General features: G+C 41.3%; 1 protein-coding gene across 1 annotated transcript in view; it reads left to right on the top strand.

Annotated features, from left to right (window-relative positions):
• cygb2 (cytoglobin 2) overlaps positions 1-23,849 on the top strand; it is a 39,420-nt gene that overhangs the window by 11,457 nt on the left and 4,114 nt on the right. The window contains exon 2 of the mRNA XM_043242698.1: positions 9,107-9,338. Coding sequence (XP_043098633.1) covers positions 9,107-9,338 — 232 coding nt within the window. The remainder of the gene's footprint in view (positions 1-9,106; positions 9,339-23,849) is intronic.

The raw sequence follows: 23,849 nt of genomic DNA on the forward strand, positions 1-23,849 counted from the left end.
GCCACACTGTATGCATGACCGGACGTCCTTTCAGGCAAAAGATTAACCTGAGGATAATTCCGCTTTCATGCCTTATATACATATATAACCTCCAGGTGCATTTAATGAATTGACGCCATCCGACCTAACTTTTTGGCGAGGTTATATGAGCCAAACTTTGTGTGTTTGACACACATGCTTTCAACAACCAGTCAGATTCAACAAAAGATGTTCTCATTAGCACTATTAAATGCAGCATCTTGTTCCCACTTTTAGCGTGAGCCGATAGGGAACAGGGTTACAGTCAACAGTCAACCCGAGACGTTCGTTTTTTTGACGTTTTTTATATTATATAATAAATAAAGTAACAAACACAAGCTTCTAGAGGGAATATAGTCTAAAGTAATGAATTTGGGTACAGAGCCAGTGGTGGTTTTGTAGGCAAATATTAATGCCTTGAATTTTATGTGAGCAGCTATTGTTAGCCAGTTCAAACTAATAAATAGAGGTTTGACATGCTTTCTTTTGAGCTCATTAAAAATGTATCTGCATTGTAGATTAATTGATAGAGCTGGCTGGAGGAAATGCCATAGGAACAATCGCAATAGACAAGCCTTAACAGAACAAGAGCTTGAAAGCTGTGAAGTATGTTCTGAAAGAAAAGGCCTGCTTTTCTTGATGTTGAATAAAGCAAATGTGCAGGACGAGGCAATTTTAGCAATGTGTTCTGAGAAAGTCAGCTGATCGTTAATATTAATTCCAAGGTCTCTGGATGTTTTTGAAGGAATTATGGTTGATGTGCCTTACTAGATCCTTAGAAGGATTATGATTTTATATACCATTGCATGACTGCCTGACACATAATGTTATCATATTTACATTTAGTCATTTTGCAGACACTTTTATCCAAAGTGACTTACAATTGGAGAATACATAATATGATACTTAAAGACGCAAACAGAGGAAGTGCTCATCATACCAGCCCCAAGCATTGTTCAAATAAGTACGAGCTACAAAGGGAACGGATAAATAAAGAGAAAGAATTTACAAAAAGATTGAGGTTTGACAGGGATCCAGCATTCCAGATAAGGGTTTTAAGATGGTGAATGAGAATGTTACCATGAGGCATTGTTTACTAGGGGATGGAGATGTAGATTTGTAAGGCTTTCGTTTAGGCTTGATAATTGATAATTGATAATTGACACACAAGTTGCTAAGAATACAGGTGCCATCAGTTGTCTTAAGAATGATTTGTTTATTCATTTGTTATTTGTTTATATTAGTCAGTGTTGCTGATGCAAAGTAGACCCTTTGTTACCAAACACCAAGTAACTAAATTAGGATACAGTTATAAGTAATTTGCAAACGTTAAACATTAATCTGTTAGTTAGTTTAGCACATTTAAAAACAACTGAATGCTGATCAAAGTGCTGTACAAGACATAACAACATTACATAAACGTATTACAATCAACAAAATAAAATACATACAGTAAAAGTTAATTTGTTGTTAAACGTCATAGATAAAAAATTACGGAGTACTAAAACAGAAAGTGGTTGAACTCACAAGCTAAAGACTTTGTTGGGTGTTTCCCCCATTTAGGACTCAGACCAGACAGAAATTCCTTACAAAACCTTTAACCTCTCTGGTCTCCACATAACGCCCTCAATCACAGAATGGCACAGACAATGTTTTCTTACATGTAGATGCAACATCATCATCTTAAAAGGACTTATGAACAATTAATCACTTATGCGCAGAACTGTACATTTATACACTATATTGCAAAAAGTATTGGTTCAATACTTCCCCCTTCCAATGAACAGATATGACAACTTTAGTAATTTCCATGAGTACAAACCTTAAAATTCATGCATAATGCTATTCTAGGGAATTGTGTGCTTCTAATTATAAAGTAACATTTTGGACAGGACCCTTTTCTCTACCATGACAATGCCTCTGTGTATAAGGCGAGGTTTAAAAAGAATTGATTCATTCAGTGTGGAAGAACTCCACTGGTCCGCAGAGAGCAAAGTCATAATGCCAGCTCTCTGGTGTGACTTTAAATACAGACATTGAGCCAAAAACTCATCACCAAACACCAATGACTTGTACATATGGGTATAGTCATTGTAGACACTTCCAAAAATATAGCAACAAAGATGGAAATACAATTAGTTGACACACAAATTACGTTTTCTTCAGGGATTGGCCATCAAGAGCACCAGAAGAATTCCTGATGGCCTGACAGTCAATTAGGCCTACTTTTTCTTTCTTTTTGTTATTTTTTTGTTTATTGTTTTACTGTCTGCCGAAGGTACTGAACTGAGCATTTTCGAATTTGCAGTTCAATAATTAAAAACACACACACACACACACACACACACACACACACATATATATATATAACCTTCTATCTGTAAAAGTGCACTGGAACGGCAGTCAAACCTGTGACTTCCCACCTGTGAACTCGATCTAGATTGATATACTCCCAGTTCTGAGTTCTGACATCACATAGCCCGCTAAACAGCAGTGGGAAACCCCTACAGATGCAGTGTTTATGCAAGTGGTACAATAAAATAAAAGGTTTAATAGCTTCTCTTGTCTTATGTAACATTTTTCAATAAGTGAAATAATAAGTGAGAAAAGCACCTTTGTTGATAGAAATTATTGTAAATGAGCAAAAGCCCCGTATGGTCCGACATGCTAGTTTGTGTACATCAAGCTACCACAATTCCTTGTGCTCGGGCAGTTTGGCGTGATTCGCCTGGAACGCTGCAAAGTCATGAGTTATGGTTTAAAGTCATGACTTGCGGGACTAAAACCTGCTTGGAACGCAGCATGTCTCGATTCATGTGGAAGTATCCAGGTGTAGCAGAGAGGCAAAACTGTCCTGTTTATGACTTCAAGTTCAGGACACTTACATCTGTAAATATACTGTGGTTTTGTCTTTGTTTACTTAAGCATTAAATTGCTAACAAATTTTAGCAGTAGCCTAGTGGTCTGACAAAAATTACCAAAAGAAAATAACTGTTGCAAAGAATTGGAACAGTAGACAAATATTTACATCTTTTTATAAACCTGCTAACCAGACCATATTTCTCATAGTGACGTATCAAATAATGTTACAACGACGTAACTTTGTGATTCCTACTTTGTGAATCCTGGAACGTACATTGCTGGAACATGCCAAGTACAGCATAAAGACCAAACTGGCATGTTGTGGGGATGTGGCAGTATGTGATCAAATTGGTCACAGCATCTGTGTTATTTTTAATACTTGCACCTCACCTTTAGTCCGGGTCCTGTGCTTTAACCGTTACCCTGAAATACATATACAACTAAAAGAACTCAAACATTCTCATGTGCAAAAAAAGAAACCATGTAAAATCTACATTAATCTACATTAATAGATACATTCATTACATACATTCCATGTAAACCAATACAAAAACATTAAACTCAAACAAAAAAAAAAAAACAGACAAAACGGACAAACAGACAAAACCACAATGCATTCATTCATGAATATTTATTCTTTTTCTACAACATTACACCCATGATTTAACCATGCAAAGTGTTATAAAGTTAATTAAAGATAAATATATAAATTACATAATAATCAATTTCAAAAGTTTCTCATTATGGAAGATAGACATAGTTAAATAATGATGTTTCAGTGAAAATGATCAATAATGATCAGTACACTTATTAATAATTTGAGTATCCATATTTTGGTGCAAAAAATAAATACATGATAAAAAGATACAATAAAAATAAGACTCTTTCAGACAGTGCTGAAGAGGCAAAGTTAGGTATTGAAGGGCTGTGAGAGAAGAGGAAGAGTGTCTTTCTTACCTCAGCAGCAGAAGGACAGGACACTTCACTCTTTTCCTTAAGGGTTGATGCAGTGTTTTGCTGTAGGACAAGGCTCCTTGTCAGCATTTGGTCTTCAGCAAAGAGTTCCTGTCGTACAGAGTGAGAGACTCCAGAATCCGTGCAAATATTATTTTTCTATATATAATAATTATAAAACAGTAATATTGTAAAATATTTGTATAATATTTAAAACAACAGTTTTTGTACTCTCTTTCGAATATACTTCAAAATGCATTTCATTTCCATTAGGCAAAGAAGAATTTATCAACATTTCTGATTATTATCAATCACTTACATGCACCTAATCACATTATAACAAGTGTGCATGTGCTCATGAATGAAGCGACACCAAAAACATTGTTAGCTAACTATAGTCATGGTTTCCACTGAACTTTGTTGGTAATGATGGAACTTGTGACTATAGTTGCTTTTGGGAAACAAACTCCAGAATAGAAACGATGGATTGCTGACACCAGTCTCTGGCCCTTACCCTCATTAATAAAAAGGTGCGTTAAACATGACCGCAAACCCAGCTGCAAAAAGCATGTAATACAACCATACAGAAGTGTTTAGCAATGTCTATTGACGCACCTACTCTGATTCCATCATTTTTGCTGTGCAGTTGGGTAATTTTATGTAAATAATGGCAGTAAAAATTTTAACAATTAAAATAATATATATAATGGAAATTGCATGTGAACAGGAGTGAAGAGCTTTGCTCTCCACATGTAAACTTCATAATGTGATTAAGTCTTTACTCTGATTATTGGAAAATTACATTATTTGTCAGCATGTAAACACAGTTTGCGTTGGAAACAGCTACTTAATATTTTATGAATACAAAGTTAAAACATAAAAAAAGTTTTCAAATCTTTTGTACAACTTGAATTAAATTTTATTTTGTTATTATCATTTTTAATCAGTGCAATTGGTCATCGTTATGTCTGTTTGTGGGTTTTTACAAAAACATAACCAATGAAAACCATTCAAAAGAGCTTTTGACTAATGCCACTGGATCCTCAGTTTGTCAGTCAAACCTCTTAACTCCACCTCCACCACTCCACTTCGACACGACACACAGTTTGAAAACAAATGTCTACTTCTTTGATATGCAAGGGTTAATAAAGAACTGTTTTTATTTATATAGCTGGAATAAGTACAGCATTTCCTTTACTCAAGAACACTGTCTGTAAAGCACAATGTGTTTAAAGAGAAGAGAACAGCATTTGCTGTCTACACAACTTCACAACTGTTTAAAATATTTCGTCAGCATATTAGAATAATATGGAGGATCATAAAACACTGGAATAATGGAATAATAATGCTGGAAATTCAGCTTTGATAGAAATAAAATACATTTTAAAATATTTGATATTCTATTGACCAGCTGTGCACATTGACACATTTAAATGAAAAACAACTTGTAATAAACAATGCACACATTGTCAAAGAACTTACATTTTGATGGTTACTTCCTTCCCTCGCTGCTATCTTCTTCAGTCATTCCCAGAGTGTAAATTGTACACATAAAAATAATTAAATAATTTTATGGAAAATTTGGGTAAGTTACCTAAAACCTTATTTGATGGTGACCACAAACTGTGAATCCAAAGTAGTTCTCCAACTTCTAAAGGAAAGGCCATTTTCACAGAGAGTTATATCTTGACTTATTTTAGGTGTCCTAGCTAGGAGATTTAGCTTAAAACCTATTAACAAAACTCTTAGGGGTCTACGGTAACTAAAATGAGGGTTGAGTCATTGTATTAACTTTCTTATTTGTTCCACACCAGAGTGATGTGGTTGTGTATGATTTAGGAATAAGGGATAGCCTTTAGGTTACACAACAATTGTGGCCCTGGGCACCCATGGCACCGCACACTTTGTATGTATCTCTTGTTGAACACACATAATTAAGATAGGCAGCTATTTAGGAAAGAGCACTATGAACTAAACTAAGCTCATGTCAGTAAAGAGAGATAAATAAAATGTGCAGTGCCAAGGGTCCCCACATCCATAACTGGAAACTACTGTCAAGAAGTACTCTGCTCAGGCCATGATTTTTCTCATACTACATGCATAAGCACATTTGTGCAGCTCTGTATTGGAACCAATTAATAATTGAAAAAGCAATGTACAACATTTTACCATATTTTGTCCTACACTTATTAACTTTTTATTTGTTTCCCACTAAATAATGTTTATGTTTAACATTCTATGAACATTTATTTTGAACATTTCAACGTTAAAATGTCAAGTTTGCTTAACGTTCCTAGAACATTATTTTACGGTTGGCACAACTGTAATGAGGACAAGGAGGAGGCATTCGAATCCATGTGCAGGCAAAGGGTTTTATATTTGCTATATAAAAATCTTATTTCTCTACCCATATGTTTTATACTGTATAGCCTATAAGATTTTTAGTTATAGTTATGATAATGTTCATAAAGTAGACTGCAATCATAAGGACATGAATACTATTCCCAGAATGTTTTATGACAACATTATAAAATATTTAGCAAATAATTATTAATTTAGAAATTATATTAATAGCATTACAATAACATTCTAAGAATGTTGTTATGTTTTTTACCAACATTATAGGAACGTTCATCAAATACAAACAACGTCCTAAAATCATTCCAAGAATGTTAAAATGACATTTTCTATTAACATTATAAGAACATTTAGGTACAAATAACGTACTAAACAAACATGGGTCTAAAAACATTTTCTGTCAAAATTATAGCAACATCCATCAAGTACAAATGTCGTCCTAAAGACATTTCAAGAATGTTGTTCTAAGAATGTTTTTTATCAACATTATAGGAACATTCATCAAGTACAAATAACATCCTAAAACAGTTCCAAGAATGTTGTTCTAAGAACATTTTTAATCAGCATTTTAAGAACATTCATCAAGTACAAATAACGTCCTAAAAACCTTCTAAGAACAGTTTCTTTCATTATAAAAATATTCCAAAAACATTATTTTAATTACGTTTGTGTGGTACACATCTTTTAAAACATTTTACTAATGTTTCTGGAAACGTCCCCTGTTAGCAGGAAAGACCCTTTTAAGCACCTTTATTATTTGAATGTGTAACCACAAATTAACAGTGGATTTGCTACACTGTTTCACCTTGGTATTTGTAGTAAAATTCTGGCCTAATAATATCATTTTATTTATATAGCGCTTTTAACAATACATATTGTACCAAAGCACTGAACAGTATCAAATAGAAAAATACAATGAAAGTAATCCCTAGAAATTAAGTGCCCCAACTAAGCAAGCCAAAGGTGACAGTGCCAAGGAACCAAAACCCCATTCATTATAGAACGGGAAAAAAAACCTTGGGAGAAAACAGGCTTGGTTGTGGCTGACCCAATATATGCCCCTTGATAATGCAAAAACATGTTCAAAATGTAGCTATTATTGTACAAATTGTATTTTTTTTTCCTAATATATTTATATTAGGAAAAAAAAATAAAATTTGTACAATAATACTACGTGCTGTACTACGTGCAGACAAATTACAATGAGGTAGCTGTATTGCAACATGGAGATGTGTAAGTGACAGGTACAAAAAAAGGAAACATGCACACGAGGGACAGAGAGATGTCAGGTAAAAATGAAGAGACTATAAAGGAAAATGAAATTTTAGGAGATAACATTTCGTTTTGTGTGACCCCGGCCTAGGGATTTTTGTTGTTGTGGATGTATGGCCTGGATTAGTGTGAGATTTCCCAGCCTGAAATTTTGTCCCAGTCTGTCCCATGGTTCCTTCTTTGTTGCCACAGCTTTGGAAGTGCCCTTTTCTGTTCTAAAGAAGGGGGTGTCCCAATAGTATTGTCCATATAGTGTATGTACAAGTCATTGGTGTTTGGTGATGAGTTTTTGGCTCAGGGTCTGTATCTTAAGTCACACTAGATGTGTCCACACAGAATTGTTGCTCTTTGCAAGTTCTTCCACACTGACTGAATCAATCATTTCTTTTTAAACCTTGCCTTATACAAAGAGGCACTGTAATGTTAGATTAGAAAGGGGTTCTGTCCAGACTGTAACTATACAATTAGAAGCACACAATTCCCTGGAATATCATTATATTCATAAATATTAAGTTTTGCATTACTAAAATTACTAAAGTAGTCAGATCTGTTAATCGACCCCCAATACTTTTGGCAATATAGTTTATATGTAACCCACACATATGTAACCCACAACTATCATGTGCTAATCACTTGTATATGTATTTTGAATAACTATGAAATGGTTTGTATGGCCATTTCCATGTTTGTGTGTTTGAATCTCCTTACTTGCATCGTATTCGTGTAATAGAAATCATGTCCAAAAATTCAGACCATGTGACTGATGATATAACATTCACAATTTATGATCTGAGAGGAGAAACCTTGCAACACCTAAAACAATATCTGTTGGTTAAAACATGAATTTGGGTTGTGTCCAAAGCTAAGTTTAAAAGCTTAAGAAAAATGTTTGTATACTCTTAGCCTGGTTTTCAGCTATGATTTTAGTCATACTCTTCCTCACTTTTTGGATTCTTTGAGAGCCATTACAGCGTGCTTTGGCCTGCACTTCCGCTACTGCCTAGACACAATGAGTAGAAAACCCATATAGTTTTGCTACTTATTTCTTTACTCTAGATTCTTTTCTTTCAAATTTTGCATGAAATGTCTCCAAGTCTCTGACTGCACTGTATCAAAACATCAACTAGAACTGGTGATTTTAATATAAATTTTACCCTGACTGACAAACTCAGTGAGAAGGTTCATTGTGATTGATGGTTGTATGCAATTGCACACACTGCTGTAAACTAGGGGTTTTACATTTCACATTTAGAGGCTCACTCTTTCCTTACTCTCTCCTCCAGCAACTTGTATGAATGTGTAAACTTGTTTACGTGTTAGACTAGTTTATTTCTCAGATGTATCCAATAAAGCCTTATTTATATTCAAAATAGAAGTATCTTATATTTTGTGCTTATAAGGTAATGTCTTAATCTGCCAATCTTGTTGTTTCATTATAGTTTTGAATTTAATATCCAGTGCAGAGTTGATATTATATGGCTCGTTCAGTGAATTGCTGACCTACTCAGTGATCAGCCATAAAAACAGTGCTTCTGTTCAAATTCCCTCTAAAACCAAAGAGGCAAAACTTATGGACTGCAGCTTTAATGATGGAACAGTATTTTAAAGTGTCACCCTGTTTTTTTTCTTCTGTGTTTCTCAGATTTTTTGTGAACTTCCCCTCAGCAAAGCAGTACTTCAGTCAGTTCCAGGACATGGAAGATCCAGAAGAGATGGAGAAGAGCTCTCAGCTAAGAAAACATGCCCGTCGTGTCATGAATGCAATCAACACAGTTGTGGAGAATCTTCATGACCCAGAGAAGGTTTCTTCTGTTCTGGGACTAGTGGGAAAAGCACATGCACTCAAATACAAAGTGGAGCCAATGTACTTCAAAGTAAGAAAAATAAGATTAGGATAAGGATTTTGTACACTGGTATAACGTGTTATGACTGAGCTATTTTGCACTTGAAATGGATGCGATTTGGTACTAGGAGAGGCACCACAGAGAACAGAGTATGTGGTAGAAATTTCCACATATATTAATTTATTTGAAAAAAATACATTATTCAAAGATATTGTTCGTCAAGCCATGGTTTTTTAAATTTGTTTCAGGAAATAAAAGATGATTTGGAACCCCTTATTACACAATGCTATCTCTGTCAAAACTGTTGGGATATTAGTAATTTGCCCTGTTTAGTAAAATTGGCCTTTAGGATGCTACATTTTATTTTGATGCATGAAAAATTACATGGTACATGGAGCATGGCACTCCAACACTCTTGAGTGTTCTGTAAGAATATCTGGATGCTCTGCTAACATCCAAGATAGACGAAAACTTCTAATTTCATCATATGACCCCCTAAGTTAATTTATTAACATTCTTTATTTTAAAGTTACTGTAATTGCTGTGAAAAAACTGATGAAGCATCCCTTCTCAATTCGAGCCCTTATGATATATATAGTGAAAGAGAGGGTGTGTGTGTGTGTGTGTGGGGGTGGGGGGTTATGTCTTTAGGTGTTTTTAAAAATTGAGTTTGAGAGGTCATTTTGCCAGTTGGGCACTGTCCAGGAAAAGGTGCTTAAGAGTGATTTGGTACCTTTTACCTTTTGGTACCTTTTACCTTTTGGTACCGTTTCTGGAGGGAGCAAATATTTGAACTAGTGAGTTGAGGTATATTTGTGCAGCACCAGTAGGCAAACATAAGAACCTTGAATTTGATGTGAGTGGCTATTAGGTAGCTATTGTGTAGCCTAATGAAGAGAGGAGTAAATTATTTGAAAAAAGCTCACATAAAGACCACTCTCATTGCTGCATTCTGGAACAGTTGCAGATGCTTGATGATACATGTGGGAAGCCCCACCAAGAAAGTATTACAATAGCACAGTCTGGAGAGAACAAGAACTTGGACAAGGAGTTGTGCTGCTGGCTCTGACAGGAGGGGTCTAATTTTCCTGATGTTTTATGAGGCAAATATGCAGGACTGGACTGTTGGAGCTGGACGGAGAAGAGATGTGTTGGCTGAGACTTAACTGTGCCAGAAGCAGCAGGCAGATCCAGCAAGATGAGTACTGAGGATTTGGAAGCTGTTCTTGCAAGTCTCAGGGCTTCAGTAACCAAGAGCAGGGCAGTCTCAGTTGACAGCCAGATTGGCTGTTGTCCAGGACGTTGTCCTGTGCTAGAAATTCAGAGTTGGTTAAATTAATAGAAAATATCATGGATAGTAGTTTTCTAAAAGTGCTAAATTTAGAGAGGGTTTTTTAAGCAGTGGACCCTGACCTGCTTAAATGCTGTGGGAAATATATCAATGTGAATAGATGTGTTGATAATGTAAGTAAGAAGGTATGACTGAAGAATAAATGGAGGAGGTCAGTGAAGATAGAATCAAGTGGACATAATTGAAAGGATCGATTTGGAAACGTTCATCTCCAAAAGTGGGGAGATGGAAGAGAAATAGTGTGTATTTGTTGCTATGAAGTTATCAAAAATTGATCATGTGGGAAATTGGTCACTGATGGTTCTTGTTTTATTTGTGAAGAAAATTGCAAAGTAATCAGCAGTAAGAATTTTAAATTTTGCTGGGCTAGTTTTTTGTTTTATCAGTGGAAACATTTGCAGAAAAAGAAAGGACTGATAAACAAGGTCAGATGAGTTTTTTAATTTGCACGATTTTCTAGAGTGATGTTCATGCAGAACAGCAGACAGCTAGGGGGCAGAAGGGATAATGTATGCTGGATGAAATACAAAAGATAGGCAAGAAGGAGAGAGTGAGCGTAGGTTATATCGAAAGATGACCTGCAGAGGAATGGTTACTTTTTTAGTAAGTTGTTAGTGTTAGTTAGGTTAGGTTAGTGTTAGGTTAGTTAGTGTTAGGTTGTGATTAGGAAGTGGGTCTGAGGTGTGCAGAGGAATAAAAAACAAGTGTTGTCTAGGTGTTAGTACCAGAGGAGTACCATCCTCAGGAAGGTTTGATAGTAACACATCCAACTCCTCCAGGAATCTGCCTAGTTGACCTGGGAGACGATAAACAACTACAAAGTGAATTTTAACAGGGTGCATTTGCATGTGATTCAAATGTGATTACTGTTGCCTATGATCGTGCAAGGGGTGTAGGAAAAAGTGAAATTAGTGTAGAGGGCTGCGAAGTAAATAACTTCAATAATTGAAACATAACATATTGACAATGAGGCAAACAATTTTCAATGAGGCAACCATTTGGCATACATTCTTGGTTTGCCTTGGGTTACCCCGTGATTTATTTTCTAGTGATCAGTGTTGCAGGAGAGGAATGGTTTGAAGCCAGAGAAAATGCCTTTCGTTACTTTTTGGTTGGTACATGAGCATGCTTATTACTTTTGGAAATCACCCTTACAGCTACCAATTACACTAAGAGTGCATCTAGTCAATTACTCTCAAACTCATGTTAGCTGTAACGGGGATGCTGAGGCAGAATTAGAATCCATTTGCTGGAGTTTATTGAGGGTTGAGACAGAAAGCATAAATGGGTAGGCAGGCAGAAGGTCAGAACCAGAACAGCAATCCAATCAGGCAGACAAAACAGAAGGGCAAATCCAACAATCGAGAAACAGACAGACAGGCAATGATCATACACAAGACAGCAATGGGTAGAATAATAAACGCTCGTGAGGGCAGGTAAACTCGCCTCCAAACAGGAAATGATCAGAGAAGAACCTGGGGGCCGGGAACCCAGCTAGTACTCAGGCGAGGGCTCTCTCTGCTGGCTGGATGTTACATTAGCGATCAGCTGTATGCAGTGCAGTGGTGGTAAAAGATGAATGCAAATGCCCTGTAAACTACTTAGTGGACAAAAAACTGCATTAATGAGTATGAATCTCAGCTGCTAAAAAAATCTCAGAATTACAGCTGCTAAAGGGTTACTCCACCCCAAAATGAGACATCTCTGTGTTTATTACAGAGGTGGGAGGGTCTGTTTTGTACGTCTGGGCTTCACAGAGATCAGATGCGCACATTCATATTGATTACAATTAATATAAGTCACAAATACCATTGGGAAGCACTCATTACATACCTTTAGCAAATTCGGAACACCGAAAAGGTTACATGCTGCTTTACCTTTTTGTTGCTGCCTTAAAGCTGGAGACTCAGGAATTGGTAGTTGTTATTATCTCTTCCCTCATGAGACTCAGACTCAGTACCTATGCACTGGATGCTCTGTGCTGTTAGTCTCTCCCCCTTGAAGACCCAGACTCAGAATCTAGTGATCTATTGCAGTCCTTTTCTTAACTCAGAATGGAGGTCTGTTGTTGCCTCTCTGGAGGGGAAACCCAGAACTTATGTGTTGCATGCCCTGTTAGTGTCTCACTGGACACGCCGAAGACTCAGAACATGGATGATTTGTTTTCTCCTACCATGCAGGCTGGAGACTCAGAACAAGAAGTGTCTTTTGGTCTGACTCCAATCTTTCGTGATTTTAGTTATATTGTATTTAAATGTAACTGCTGATCTCTCTAGTTGTGATTAAATTTGGATCATTAATTAACTATAATACTTCCTAGTTTCCTAGTTTATCGTTTGTTAGGAGTCTGGATCGCTTAGAGACCTGTTTGGCCAGAACAGACTCATGACATATCTGGGCTAGTCCAGGTCTTAGTCAGCGGCTACTATGTAGATTGCTTACATAAATGCTGCCATTTCCTCAATAAACTCAAAAAGAGTAATTTTTTATGCAATCCCTAAATAATAACATGCTAAGTTTGGTGGCCAGAAATCAAGATCTCAAAAACTTGAGAAAGAAAGTCTTTAGAAAGTACATAGCATGGTGTATGGAGACACACGCCGCACTACGGGCCGATCTGGCCACAGAATCGCACTTTGTTATGTTTTGTCACTTTCCTTATTTTGTCACCAAAACCTTTTGGTGTTTAGGTTCCCATGCTCCAGGTTCACACCTGGCTGGAACACTTTCAGAGACCCTAAAAGAGGACACACCCCCTTCTTCACAGAACACAGTTCTACAAAGTTCTTAATCTTTTCCATAATAGAAGTGATTTCGGTGAAATTGAGAACAATTTACCAATCACACTGAGACCTTTCAAATGAGACCAAACATGAAATTGAGGTTCACAAGACATGACATATAACACCTTATTATTAATCAACTGTAAGGGGAACCTTTCCTGAAGAACAGAATCCAGAGGCCCTGGTTGAAGGTTAATGTGCTTTTGGTCTTTTCCTTGCGTTTCTTTAAAAATCACTCATATTTATTAATCTTTTTCAATTTATTAATGCTTTTTCAATTTTAATTCTGACCCTTCAAATAATTTTATCTGACTCCAGTCTTTCAAGAGTTTAGTTGTATTTAAATGTAACTGCTGATCCCTCTAGTTGTGATTAAATTTGGATCATTAAGTAACTATAATACTTCTCTGAGTTTATAAATAAATAAAATAAATTAACAGGATCAAGTCAACAAAACAAGCCTCCAGTCCCTCCTTTGGGCAGGGAACCACAGGCGTAAGGAAATCCTCCCAAAGAGTCTTTAATACAGTCCTGCTGCTTGATCCCAGCATAAGATCCAAAGGGGGGCAGGTGAGGACGAGCTGCCAAACACGGCACCGGAGGAACCAGGACTGGAGTCGGTGAACGGAGGTCTGGAGAAAACAGATGGCAGAGCGAGCAAAGAGCAGAACTAAAAATACAAGCTACACTTGGAGCCTACGCAGACATGACAGGACTGGACTGGACTGGACTGGACTGGACACAAAATGCAGCATCCACACACCACAACGGTCAGACACAAGACTGCAAACAAAGGGAGCTTAAGTAGGGGAGCAGTTAAGGAGCTAATGAGCCACAGGTGAGAAGGCAGCTAAAGTGATTAATGAGATGACAATGGGGCGGGGAAACACGAGCACATGGCAGACAAAAACAAAAACAAAACTGATCAGACTGAAGTCATGACAGTACCCCCCCTCCCAGGAGCGCCACCTGGCGCCCCAAGGGGGAGCCCACCTCGTCGCCGGCGAAAGTCCTCAACCAGAGTCTGATCCAGAATGTCCCGGGCCGGTATCCAACTCCTCTCCTCCGGTCCGTAACCCTCCCAGTCCACCAGAAACTGGAAACCCCGACCACGGCGTCTGACGTCCAGGAGCTTTCTCACAGTGTATACTGGAGTACCATCCACTACACGGGGGGGAGGGGGAGTCGGGGCAGACCTCACAGGATTAAGAGGGGAACGAAACACAGGCTTAACCCTGGACACATGAAAGACAGGGTGGACCCGACCAAGCGTGTGGGGAAGCTTGAGCCGCACCGCCACTGGACTCAGAACCTTGGTGATAGGATATGGACCAATGAACCTGGGCGCCAGCTTGCGAGAAGGCACCCGGAGAGGCAGGTCCTTGGTGGAAAGCCATACCTTCTGACCACACACATACTGAGGAGCAGGAGTCCTGTGACGATCAGCCGCTGCTTTGGTCCGTCTGGAAGCCCGGGCCAAGACCTCCTTAGCCCTCTTCCAGGTGCGACGACACCGACGGACGAAGGCCAAGGCAGACGGAACCGCAGCCTCGGGTTCCTGAGTGGGGAAAAGGGGTGGTTGATAACCCATGGAACATTGAAAGGGAGACATACCTGTGGACGCTACAGGAAGGGAATTGTGGGAATATTCGACCCACGGTAGCTGCTGGCTCCAGGAGCTCGGACTGTGTGATGCCATACAGCGGAGAGCTCTCTCGAGATCCTGGTTGGCTCGCTCGGACTGCCCATTGGTCTGGGGGTGAAAACCTGAAGACAGACTCGTAGAGGCCCCGATCTGTCTACAGAACTCTTTCCAAAACCGGGAGACAAATTGTGGTCCTCTGTCGGAGACCACATTTACCGGAAGGCCATGAATCCGGAAAACGTGGTCCACCACCACCTGTGCGGTCTCCTTGGCGGAAGGGAGTTTGGGCAAAGGGATAAAATGGGCCGCTTTAGAGAAGCGATCCACCACTGTCAGTATCACGGTGTTGCCTCTCGAAGGGGGAAGACCAGAAACAAAGTCAAGGGCCAGGTGTGACCAAGGACGAGAGGGAATGGGCAGGGGCTGCAACAGACCAACGGGAGACTGGTTAGAAGTCTTATTTTGAGCACACACCGAGCAAGCCAACACAAACTGCCTGACATCGGAAGCCATGGATGGCCACCAAAATCGCTGACGGATGGTAGCCAGCGATCTCCGAACACCTGGGTGACAGGCTACCCTGGACTCATGACCCCACTGGAGAACTTTAGGACGCAGAGCAGCCGGCACAAATAACCGACCCTCTGGGCACCCCTCTGGCGCCTCTCCCTCCCGTCCGGCCTTTCTCACTCGCTGTTCGATGTCCCAGGAGAGGGACCCCACAACCACCCCCTTGGGGAGAATGGTATCGGGATCCGAATCCCTCCCAGGAACCTCAAACAGACGAGAAAGGGCATCAGGCTTAGTGTTCTTAGAACCCGGCCGATACGAGAGGGAGAAGTTAAACCGCCCAAAGAAGAGTGCCCAGCGAGCCTGGCGAGCATTTAGCCTCTTGGCCGAACGGATATACTGCAGGTTCTTATGATCCGTCCAAACCAAGAAGGGCTGCGCAGCTCCCTCCAGCCATTGGCGCCACTCCCCCAGAGCCAGCCTGACTGCCAGCAGCTCCCTGTTACCTATGTCATAGTTTCGCTCTGCAGGGCTCAGACGGTGAGAGAAAAACGCACATGGGTGCACCTTCTCATCTCCAGGGGACCGTTGGGATAGAACCGCGCCTACCCCGACCTCTGAAGCATCTACCTCAACAATAAACTGACGTTCAGGATCTGGAAGACAAAGAACAGGAGCAGAGATGAAACGGGACTTAAGAACATCAAAGGCCTCCTGAGCCTGAGAACTCCACCTGAACGATACTTTGGGTGAGGTAAGTGCCGTTATGGTGCAGCGACCAGGCCAAAGTTCCGGATGAATCGCCTATAGAAGTTGGCGAAGCCCAGGAACCGCTGCAGTGCCTTCCGAGAATCGGGGGTTGGCCACTCGGCTACGGCTCTTATCTTGGCAGGATCAGCTTTAATCCCCTCCGCTGAAATAATATGCCCCAAGAACGAAACTGACTTGGCGTGGAACACACACTTCTCCGCCTTGGCATAAAGCTGGTTCTCCAGCAGCCGTTGTAGCACCTGACGAACGTGTTGAGTGTGTACCTGCAACGAGGGGGAGAAGATGAGAATATCATCAAGATACACAAAGACAAACCTGTTTACCATGTCCCTCAACACGTCATTGATCAGGGCCTGGAAGACAGCTGGGGCATTGGTAAGCCCGAAGGGTAAGACCCGGTATTCAAAGTGTCCCGTAGGGGTGTTAAAGGCTGTCTTCCACTCATCCCCCTCACGGATGCGGACTAAAATGATAGGCGTTATGGAGGTCTAGTTTAGTAAAGACCTTGCTCTCTGTAATAACTCGAAGGCAGAGGACATCAGAGGTAGAGGATACCTGTTTCTAATGGTGATGTCATTCAGGCCTCGATAATCGATGCAAGGACGCAGGGAGCCATCCTTCTTCTTAACGAAGAAGAACCCAGCACCAGCAGGTGAGGAAGAGGGTCGGATGAGGCCGGCATTTAAGGACTCCTTGATATACTTGTCCATGGCCTCTCTTTCAGGACTAGACAGGGAGTACAAACGCCCTCTAGGCGGAGAAGTGCCTGGGAGGAGATCGATGGCACAGTCGTACGGCCGGTGAGGAGGTAAGGATGTGGCTCGAGACTTACTGAAGACCCGACAAAGATCATGGTACTCCGCCGGGACCCCAGAGAGATCAGCGGACTCCATCTGAAACACAGAAGAGACAGAGACAGAGACAAGGCAGCACCCAAACATGAAGCAAGACAAGACTGACTCCAAGATAGCACAGAATTACCTGACCAATCCACGTGAGGCTTGTGCTGCACCAACCACGGGTGCCCCAGGACAACAGGGGCTCCCGGGGAATCAAGGAGGTACAGCTCAATTACCTCACGGTGATTGCCAGAGACCACTAGACTCACTGAGGGAGTGGAATGGGTGATGGAGAAGAGAAGGAGGCCATTGAGAGAGCGGACAGGAATGGGGAAAGGGAGAGGAATGGCGGGAATGCCCCACTGTGCAGCAACTGAGGCGTCCAAAAAATTGCCCTCAGCTCCCGAATCCACCAGAGCTGGGCAAGAGTGGACGGAATCCTGGAAATGAATGGACACCGGAAGCAGGGTACGAGACTTTGGGGACTCAGAACACGGAAAAACGCCCATCAGAATTCCGTCTTGCTGATGGGCCCCGGCTTTTAAAGGACACTGGATGGCTCTGTGTCCTGGCTTCCCACAGTATAGGCAGAGCCCTCGAGTCAGTCGATCCTGCTTCTCCTTGGCGGAAAGGCGGCGGCGCCCACCTGCATGGGTTCAGGGTCGGCTGTAGGGAGTGAGGTGGCGAGGGTGAAGTTAGTTGCTCTGTCTTTCAAGGTCCGGGAAGACTGGGCAGTGCACCGCTGACGGCGACGCTGAAGACGCCTCTCCACACGCAGTGCCAGTTCCACTAGGGAGTCGATATCGCGAGGCAGTTCATGGGTGACAATCTCATCCTGGATCTCATCGTCCAGCCCCTCCCGAAACCTGGCTCGCAGAGCAGCCTCATTCCAGTCACAGGTGGCTGCCAGTGTTCTAAATTGAATGAAGTAGTCTGTGACCGAGCCACCGTCCTGCCTCAGCCGTACCAGCTGAGAGGCAGCCTCCTCACCCTGAGCAGATCGGTCGAACAACTTGATCATTTCGGCTCGGAATTCCTGAAAAGCGGCACAGAAAGGGGCACGAGCATCCCACACAGCAGTTGCCCAGTCACGAGCCCTTCCTTTAAGGAGGGTGATCACAAATGCCACCTGAGACTCCTGTGTGGCATAGCGGCGGGGCTGGAGAGCAAAAACCAAGGAACACTGGGACAGGAAGGCCCGACATGAGTTAGGATCCCCGTCATAGGAGGGAGGGCTATTGGCGTGGGGTTCTGGACCAGCCTGAGGTGAGAAATATGCCAAGGAGGCAGCAGAGCGGGTGGCCTGGGCCTCTTGCTGGAGTTCTTGCACCCTGGAACTGAGCTCAGCAACTTGATGTAACTTGATGTCTCTTGATGTAACAGTTAATTGAGTGGCATGCTGGCCAAGGAGAATACCCTGTTGTGTGACAGCGGTCCTGACTTGGTTTTCTCCTGCTGAATCCATTTAGGTCTGACCGTTCTGTCAGGAACGAACAAGGATTCAAATGCAGGTTAGAACTGAAATTTATTATAGTCTCTGAACAAAAAGTTGACTGAGGCAGAGGGACAGATGACTTAACCTCAAAAAATAAATTAACAGGATCAAGTCAACAAAACAAGCCTCCAGTCCCTCCTTTGGGCAGGGAACCACAGGCGTAAGGAAATCCTCCCAAAGAGTCTTTAATACAGTCCTGCTGCTTGATCCCAGCATAAGATCCAAAGGGGGGCAGGTGAGGACGAGCTGCCAAACACGGCACCGGAGGAACCAGGACTGGAGTCGGTGAACGGAGGTCTGGAGAAAACAGATGGCAGAGCGAGCAAAGAGCAGAACTAAAAATACAAGCTACACTTGGAGCCTACGCAGACATGACAGGACTGGACTGGACTGGACTGGACACAAATGCAGCATCCACACACCACAACGGTCAGACACAAGACTGCAAGCAAAGGGAGCTTAAGTAGGGGAGCAGTTAAGGAGCTAATTAGCCACAGGTGAGAAGGCAGCTAAAGTGATTAATGAGATGACAATGGGGCGGGGAAACACGAGCACATGGCAGACAAAAACAAAAACAAAACTGATCAGACTGAAGTCATGACAAGTCCAGGTCTTAGTCAGCGGCTACCCCATAGTTCGCTTACCTTAATGCAGCCATTTCCTCAACAGACTCAAAAAGAGTAATTTTTATGCCCTTTTAAGAGTAATTTTTATGCCCTAATTAATAGCATGCTAAGCCAGTTTGGTGGCCAGAAGTCAAGATCTCAAAAACGTGCCCCCGGTGCCATCCATTGATCATTGAGCTGACTCACCCTAGCAAGCCAACAATGCGGAAACCCTCAGAAGTCACTAACCTACAACAGGGAGAGATGACCAAAACAGGGGTGTTGTTTGCTCTCTTTTTGAAGTCCTTTTGTTCCTTTGGCTATCCCTTCTAAGATTAGTCTTATTGCATTACAGGTTTTTGATTTTGCTCCTTACAGGAATAATTTGGCAAGATTTTGAGAATCTGTCAATGATTACTAGAATTGTAGTGAAACCTTCAGAGACAGCGTGGCTTGAGGAGACCGAATGTGCTTTGGGGGTTTTAGATTGTAAAAGCCTGCTCAGTTTGAGCACAAAGGCAGTGACATCACGGTTCACAGAAGGCCACCAAAAGGTGTTCCAGGTCAGCTGGAGGGTCCTAGAGATAACCTGATTGCCCCGGAGCAAAGTGATGTATGTATCCATTGCATGACACGGTTTCTCATATTGTTTGTTACTAGGACAGTTTGTAGGTGTAGGATCTCCTTCCATGGCTCTCTGAATTTCCTCCATGATGTCCCAGTTGAGTGGTGCACTGATGGTGGTAGTATAGGCTCAGGATTATGATCTTGAAGAGATCACTGTCTAATGCATCGACTTCAAGAATGAAAGGGAGGTTGGGGTCACTGTGTTTGAGTATGGGTGCAGTAGTGAAGCTTTGGTAAATGTGAAACGTTGGTAAAGTTTGAGATTTCAAGAAACCGTTGTAGTTCCTTAACTGTGCATGGGTGAGGCCATTCTGTGACAGCAATGATCTCTGACCTGTCCATCTCTACTTTTTGATGGCTGATGTTATTGAAGGTGGTTTGTTTCACGTTGAATTCACACTTTTCTGCTTTAACATAGAGTTGGTGTTGGAGAAGGTGATTCAAGACGGTACGGACATGATTCGTATGTTCAGCTTCAGATAGGTGATGACATAATGGTTCAGGATATCCTTGAAGATTTCATTGATAAATGATTTGAAGATGGCTGGAGCATTTGCAAGTCCATACAGCATGACCAGGTACTCATAGTGCCCCCTGGTGGTAAGAAAAGTCTTCCATTCATCTCCTTCTTTAATGCGGATAAGATGTTCTGAGTTGTTCTCGCAGTTGTTCCTTGGCAGATGGGACAAGAGGAAGAGGGTATCTATTTTTTACAGTCACATTATTGAGATCGATGCACGGTCGAAGTCCACCATCTTTTTTTCACACAAATAGGAATCCTGTGGCTGCTGGAGAGGTGGAAGATCAGATGAAACCTGAACTTAGCACTTCTTAAATGTACTCCTCCATGGCAGCTGTTTCTTGGAGAGACAATAGTTATACCTTGCTCTTGAGAGGCATAACGTTTGGCAATAATTCAATGGCTCAGTCCCAATCACGGTGTGGAGGTAGTTGGGTGGCTTTCACCGTGCTCAAGAATTCTTGGAGATCTGGCAGGAATCAGCAGGAATGGATGGCGTGGAGATGACAGGTGGACTTTCAATGGACGTTGTTAAACAGGGCTTTATCAAGTTGATGTGCATGTAGTGGGTGGAGCAAAACTTGAACCAGTGGGTGAGTTCACTGTGAAACCAGGAAATGGTAGGATAATGTATGGTCAACCTAGGATATCCAAGTATAACTTCATATTTGGGGGAATTTACCACATACAAAGAGATGTCTTCTTGATGAAAAAAATCAAATTTTCATGTGAATGGTCATGGTCTGTTGCTTGATGCTGCTCTTAATGGGTTGGTTATTTACAGTGTTGATTTTGATGGGTGGAATGCACGGGATGGTGGTGAGTTCATATCTTCTTATTATCTCCTCTGTGATGGGAGGAGCTAATGACAGACACAGTGGGTGTGGCATCAGGCATCTGAGAGGCTTTTTATTAATAAAAATACAAAATAAAGTGTCCAGGGAAAAGAGTGGGGATAAACAGCTTGGCATTCTGGCCCGTCAGCGGTACACATGTGCAGTCATCGCCAGGACTACGGAGTCCGACAGCTCGCTTCTCTGGGGGCGTGGCGAGTCCCTCACGCACCCTTCCTTGACCCACGAGGACACCAGCGTGCATGCACGGGGGAAGAGACTGGTCTCTCGAGGAGAGGCGCACTCGGCATTTAACTGCGACGGGGATGAGGCTCGATCCACTTCAGGTGTGCCTCGTAACATGCCGCCATACCTATCCAATACCACGCCCCTCCTCTCACACATGCCCACTCCCATCGGGAGCCTGGTGAAGGGCGCGAATAGGGGGTGGTAAAGTTGTGGTAAAGTTGTATGCTATGGTAGGTCGAGGGATCTTTCTTCATAGTGCCTGGTGCAACAGGTTATCTATCTTGATGGTCAGGGTGATGAAGTGAGACAATGATAATTCCTCTCCTTTGCATGCTAATTCCATCTTGATCTCAGTGTTCAGACTTTGAAAACTGCCTTGAGTGCAATATCATTCCATCCGCTTTGTGCAGTGAGTGTTCAAAAATCAATGGCTTAATCAGCAGCAGTATGGTTTCCTTGAGATAACTGCAATAGTTGAGTTGAAATGTCCTTGCCCCCAGCAGGATATTCAAACACTTCACACAGTTGTGGCAGAAAATATTCAAACAAAGAACGAATGTGAAAGTCTGACTCCCAAACTGCTGCAGCTGCAGCCCAATCAATCGCCTTCCCAGATAACAATGAGATCAGAAATGCACATTTACTCGAGTCTGTTGGTAACTGGTCTCCGATGCATTCCACATAAATATGAGCTTGACGCACAAAACCATGGCATTGTTGAGCAGAGCCATGAAATTTATCAGGAAGTCTTACCATGGATGGGGTGGTTGAGGGAAGCGATTGAATGTAGTTTGTCAGATGTTCGTTAGCAGACTGTAGTTTGCTCAGCTGTTCCTAGTAGTTCTTCAGCTCTTTAGCATGTCACTCTGAAGAGTGAATGCGGCCTGGAGCTGTGAAACTTCCACTGGATTCATCAGTGGCGAAGTACTCTGGTGAGAGCTCCCTCTGCAGGCCTGGTGTTACACTTTCACAGACTTTAAAATTAAATGTTTCCTCCTGCTGGAATGACCTGCACCCTATATTAATAAATGGGTTACTAAATCATTCAAATCAAACAATTTGTTCAAAATGACTGATTCAATTAGAAACTAAATAATTGAATGTACTGCTGAATCACTGGCTCACTTATTTAAGAAACTGCTGCTCACTGGTTTATACATTTTTTTGTATTTATAAGAACTACAAAAAAAAATTATAAGGGCATTCTAACTCTAATGGGACATTGCACAGTAAACTCTTTTTGACTCTCAAGACGTGGTTTTGTTTTTGCAAAGCAGGTAACATACTCCATGTCAGCTCTCTATTACATTCACACAAACAGTACAATGATATTATGTCAGGGGAATGTTTTTAAAACTCTAAAGAAGGAAAAATTATACCTTCTGTTGGCTTCTTTTTAAAGAATGTACCACTTAAACTGTTTTGTTTGAAAAATGAGAAATGCTTGCCAATCACTGTTATTTAGTTTGCGAATTATTATAAGTACAGAAGTTTAATTAAAAATTTTATGGTAATCTTTACATAATACATAAATATATGAATCTAGGGCATGGTAAGTGGGATGGGAGTTTATTTGCAAATAACAATAAAGATTAAAAAAAATGTTTTTTATTAAGCTTTTATTGTTGTTAGTTTATTTATTTATTAATTTTTTTGTTTTTAAGTACATTTACATTTACATTTAGTCATTTAGCAGACGCTTTTATCCAAAGCGACGTACAAATGAGGTAGGCAATAGAAGCAATTAATGTCAACAAAAGGGCAGTAGTGCATAAGTGCTCTAAATGGGGTCTTGGCTTACCTAACGCAGACACAAGGCTTTTTTTTTTTTTTTATAAACAAGAAAAAGATAGGAAAGAGCAGGAGAAGAAGAAAGTGCTATCGATGTTGGGTCAAGTGTAGACGAAAAAGATGAGTTTTGAGTTTGTTTTTGAAGATTGCTAGTGACTCTGCTGCCCTAGTGGCAATGGGCAGATCGTTCCACCAGCGAGAAACAGACCAGGTGAAGGTGCGCAAGAGTGATTTTGCACCTTTTTGTGAAGGCACTGCAAGACGCCTTTCGTTTGCAGAGCGTAGGCACCTGGAGGGAACATATGATTCAGTTAGTGAGTGTAAGTATGGGGGAGCGGAGTCTGTGATTGTCCTGTAGGCAAAGTAAATATGTAACCACTGTGTGTACTCTGTTTACTATAGTTCTGACTAGAAGTCAATCAATCAATCAATCATTTTTATTTATATAGCGCTTTTAACAACACAGGTTGCATCAAAGCACTGTACAGTATAAGGTAGAAGAGTACAATGACAGGGATATAT

This window comes from Puntigrus tetrazona, chromosome 6 (genome assembly GCF_018831695.1).
Source record: "Puntigrus tetrazona isolate hp1 chromosome 6, ASM1883169v1, whole genome shotgun sequence".
Lineage (NCBI taxonomy): Eukaryota > Metazoa > Chordata > Actinopteri > Cypriniformes > Cyprinidae > Puntigrus > Puntigrus tetrazona.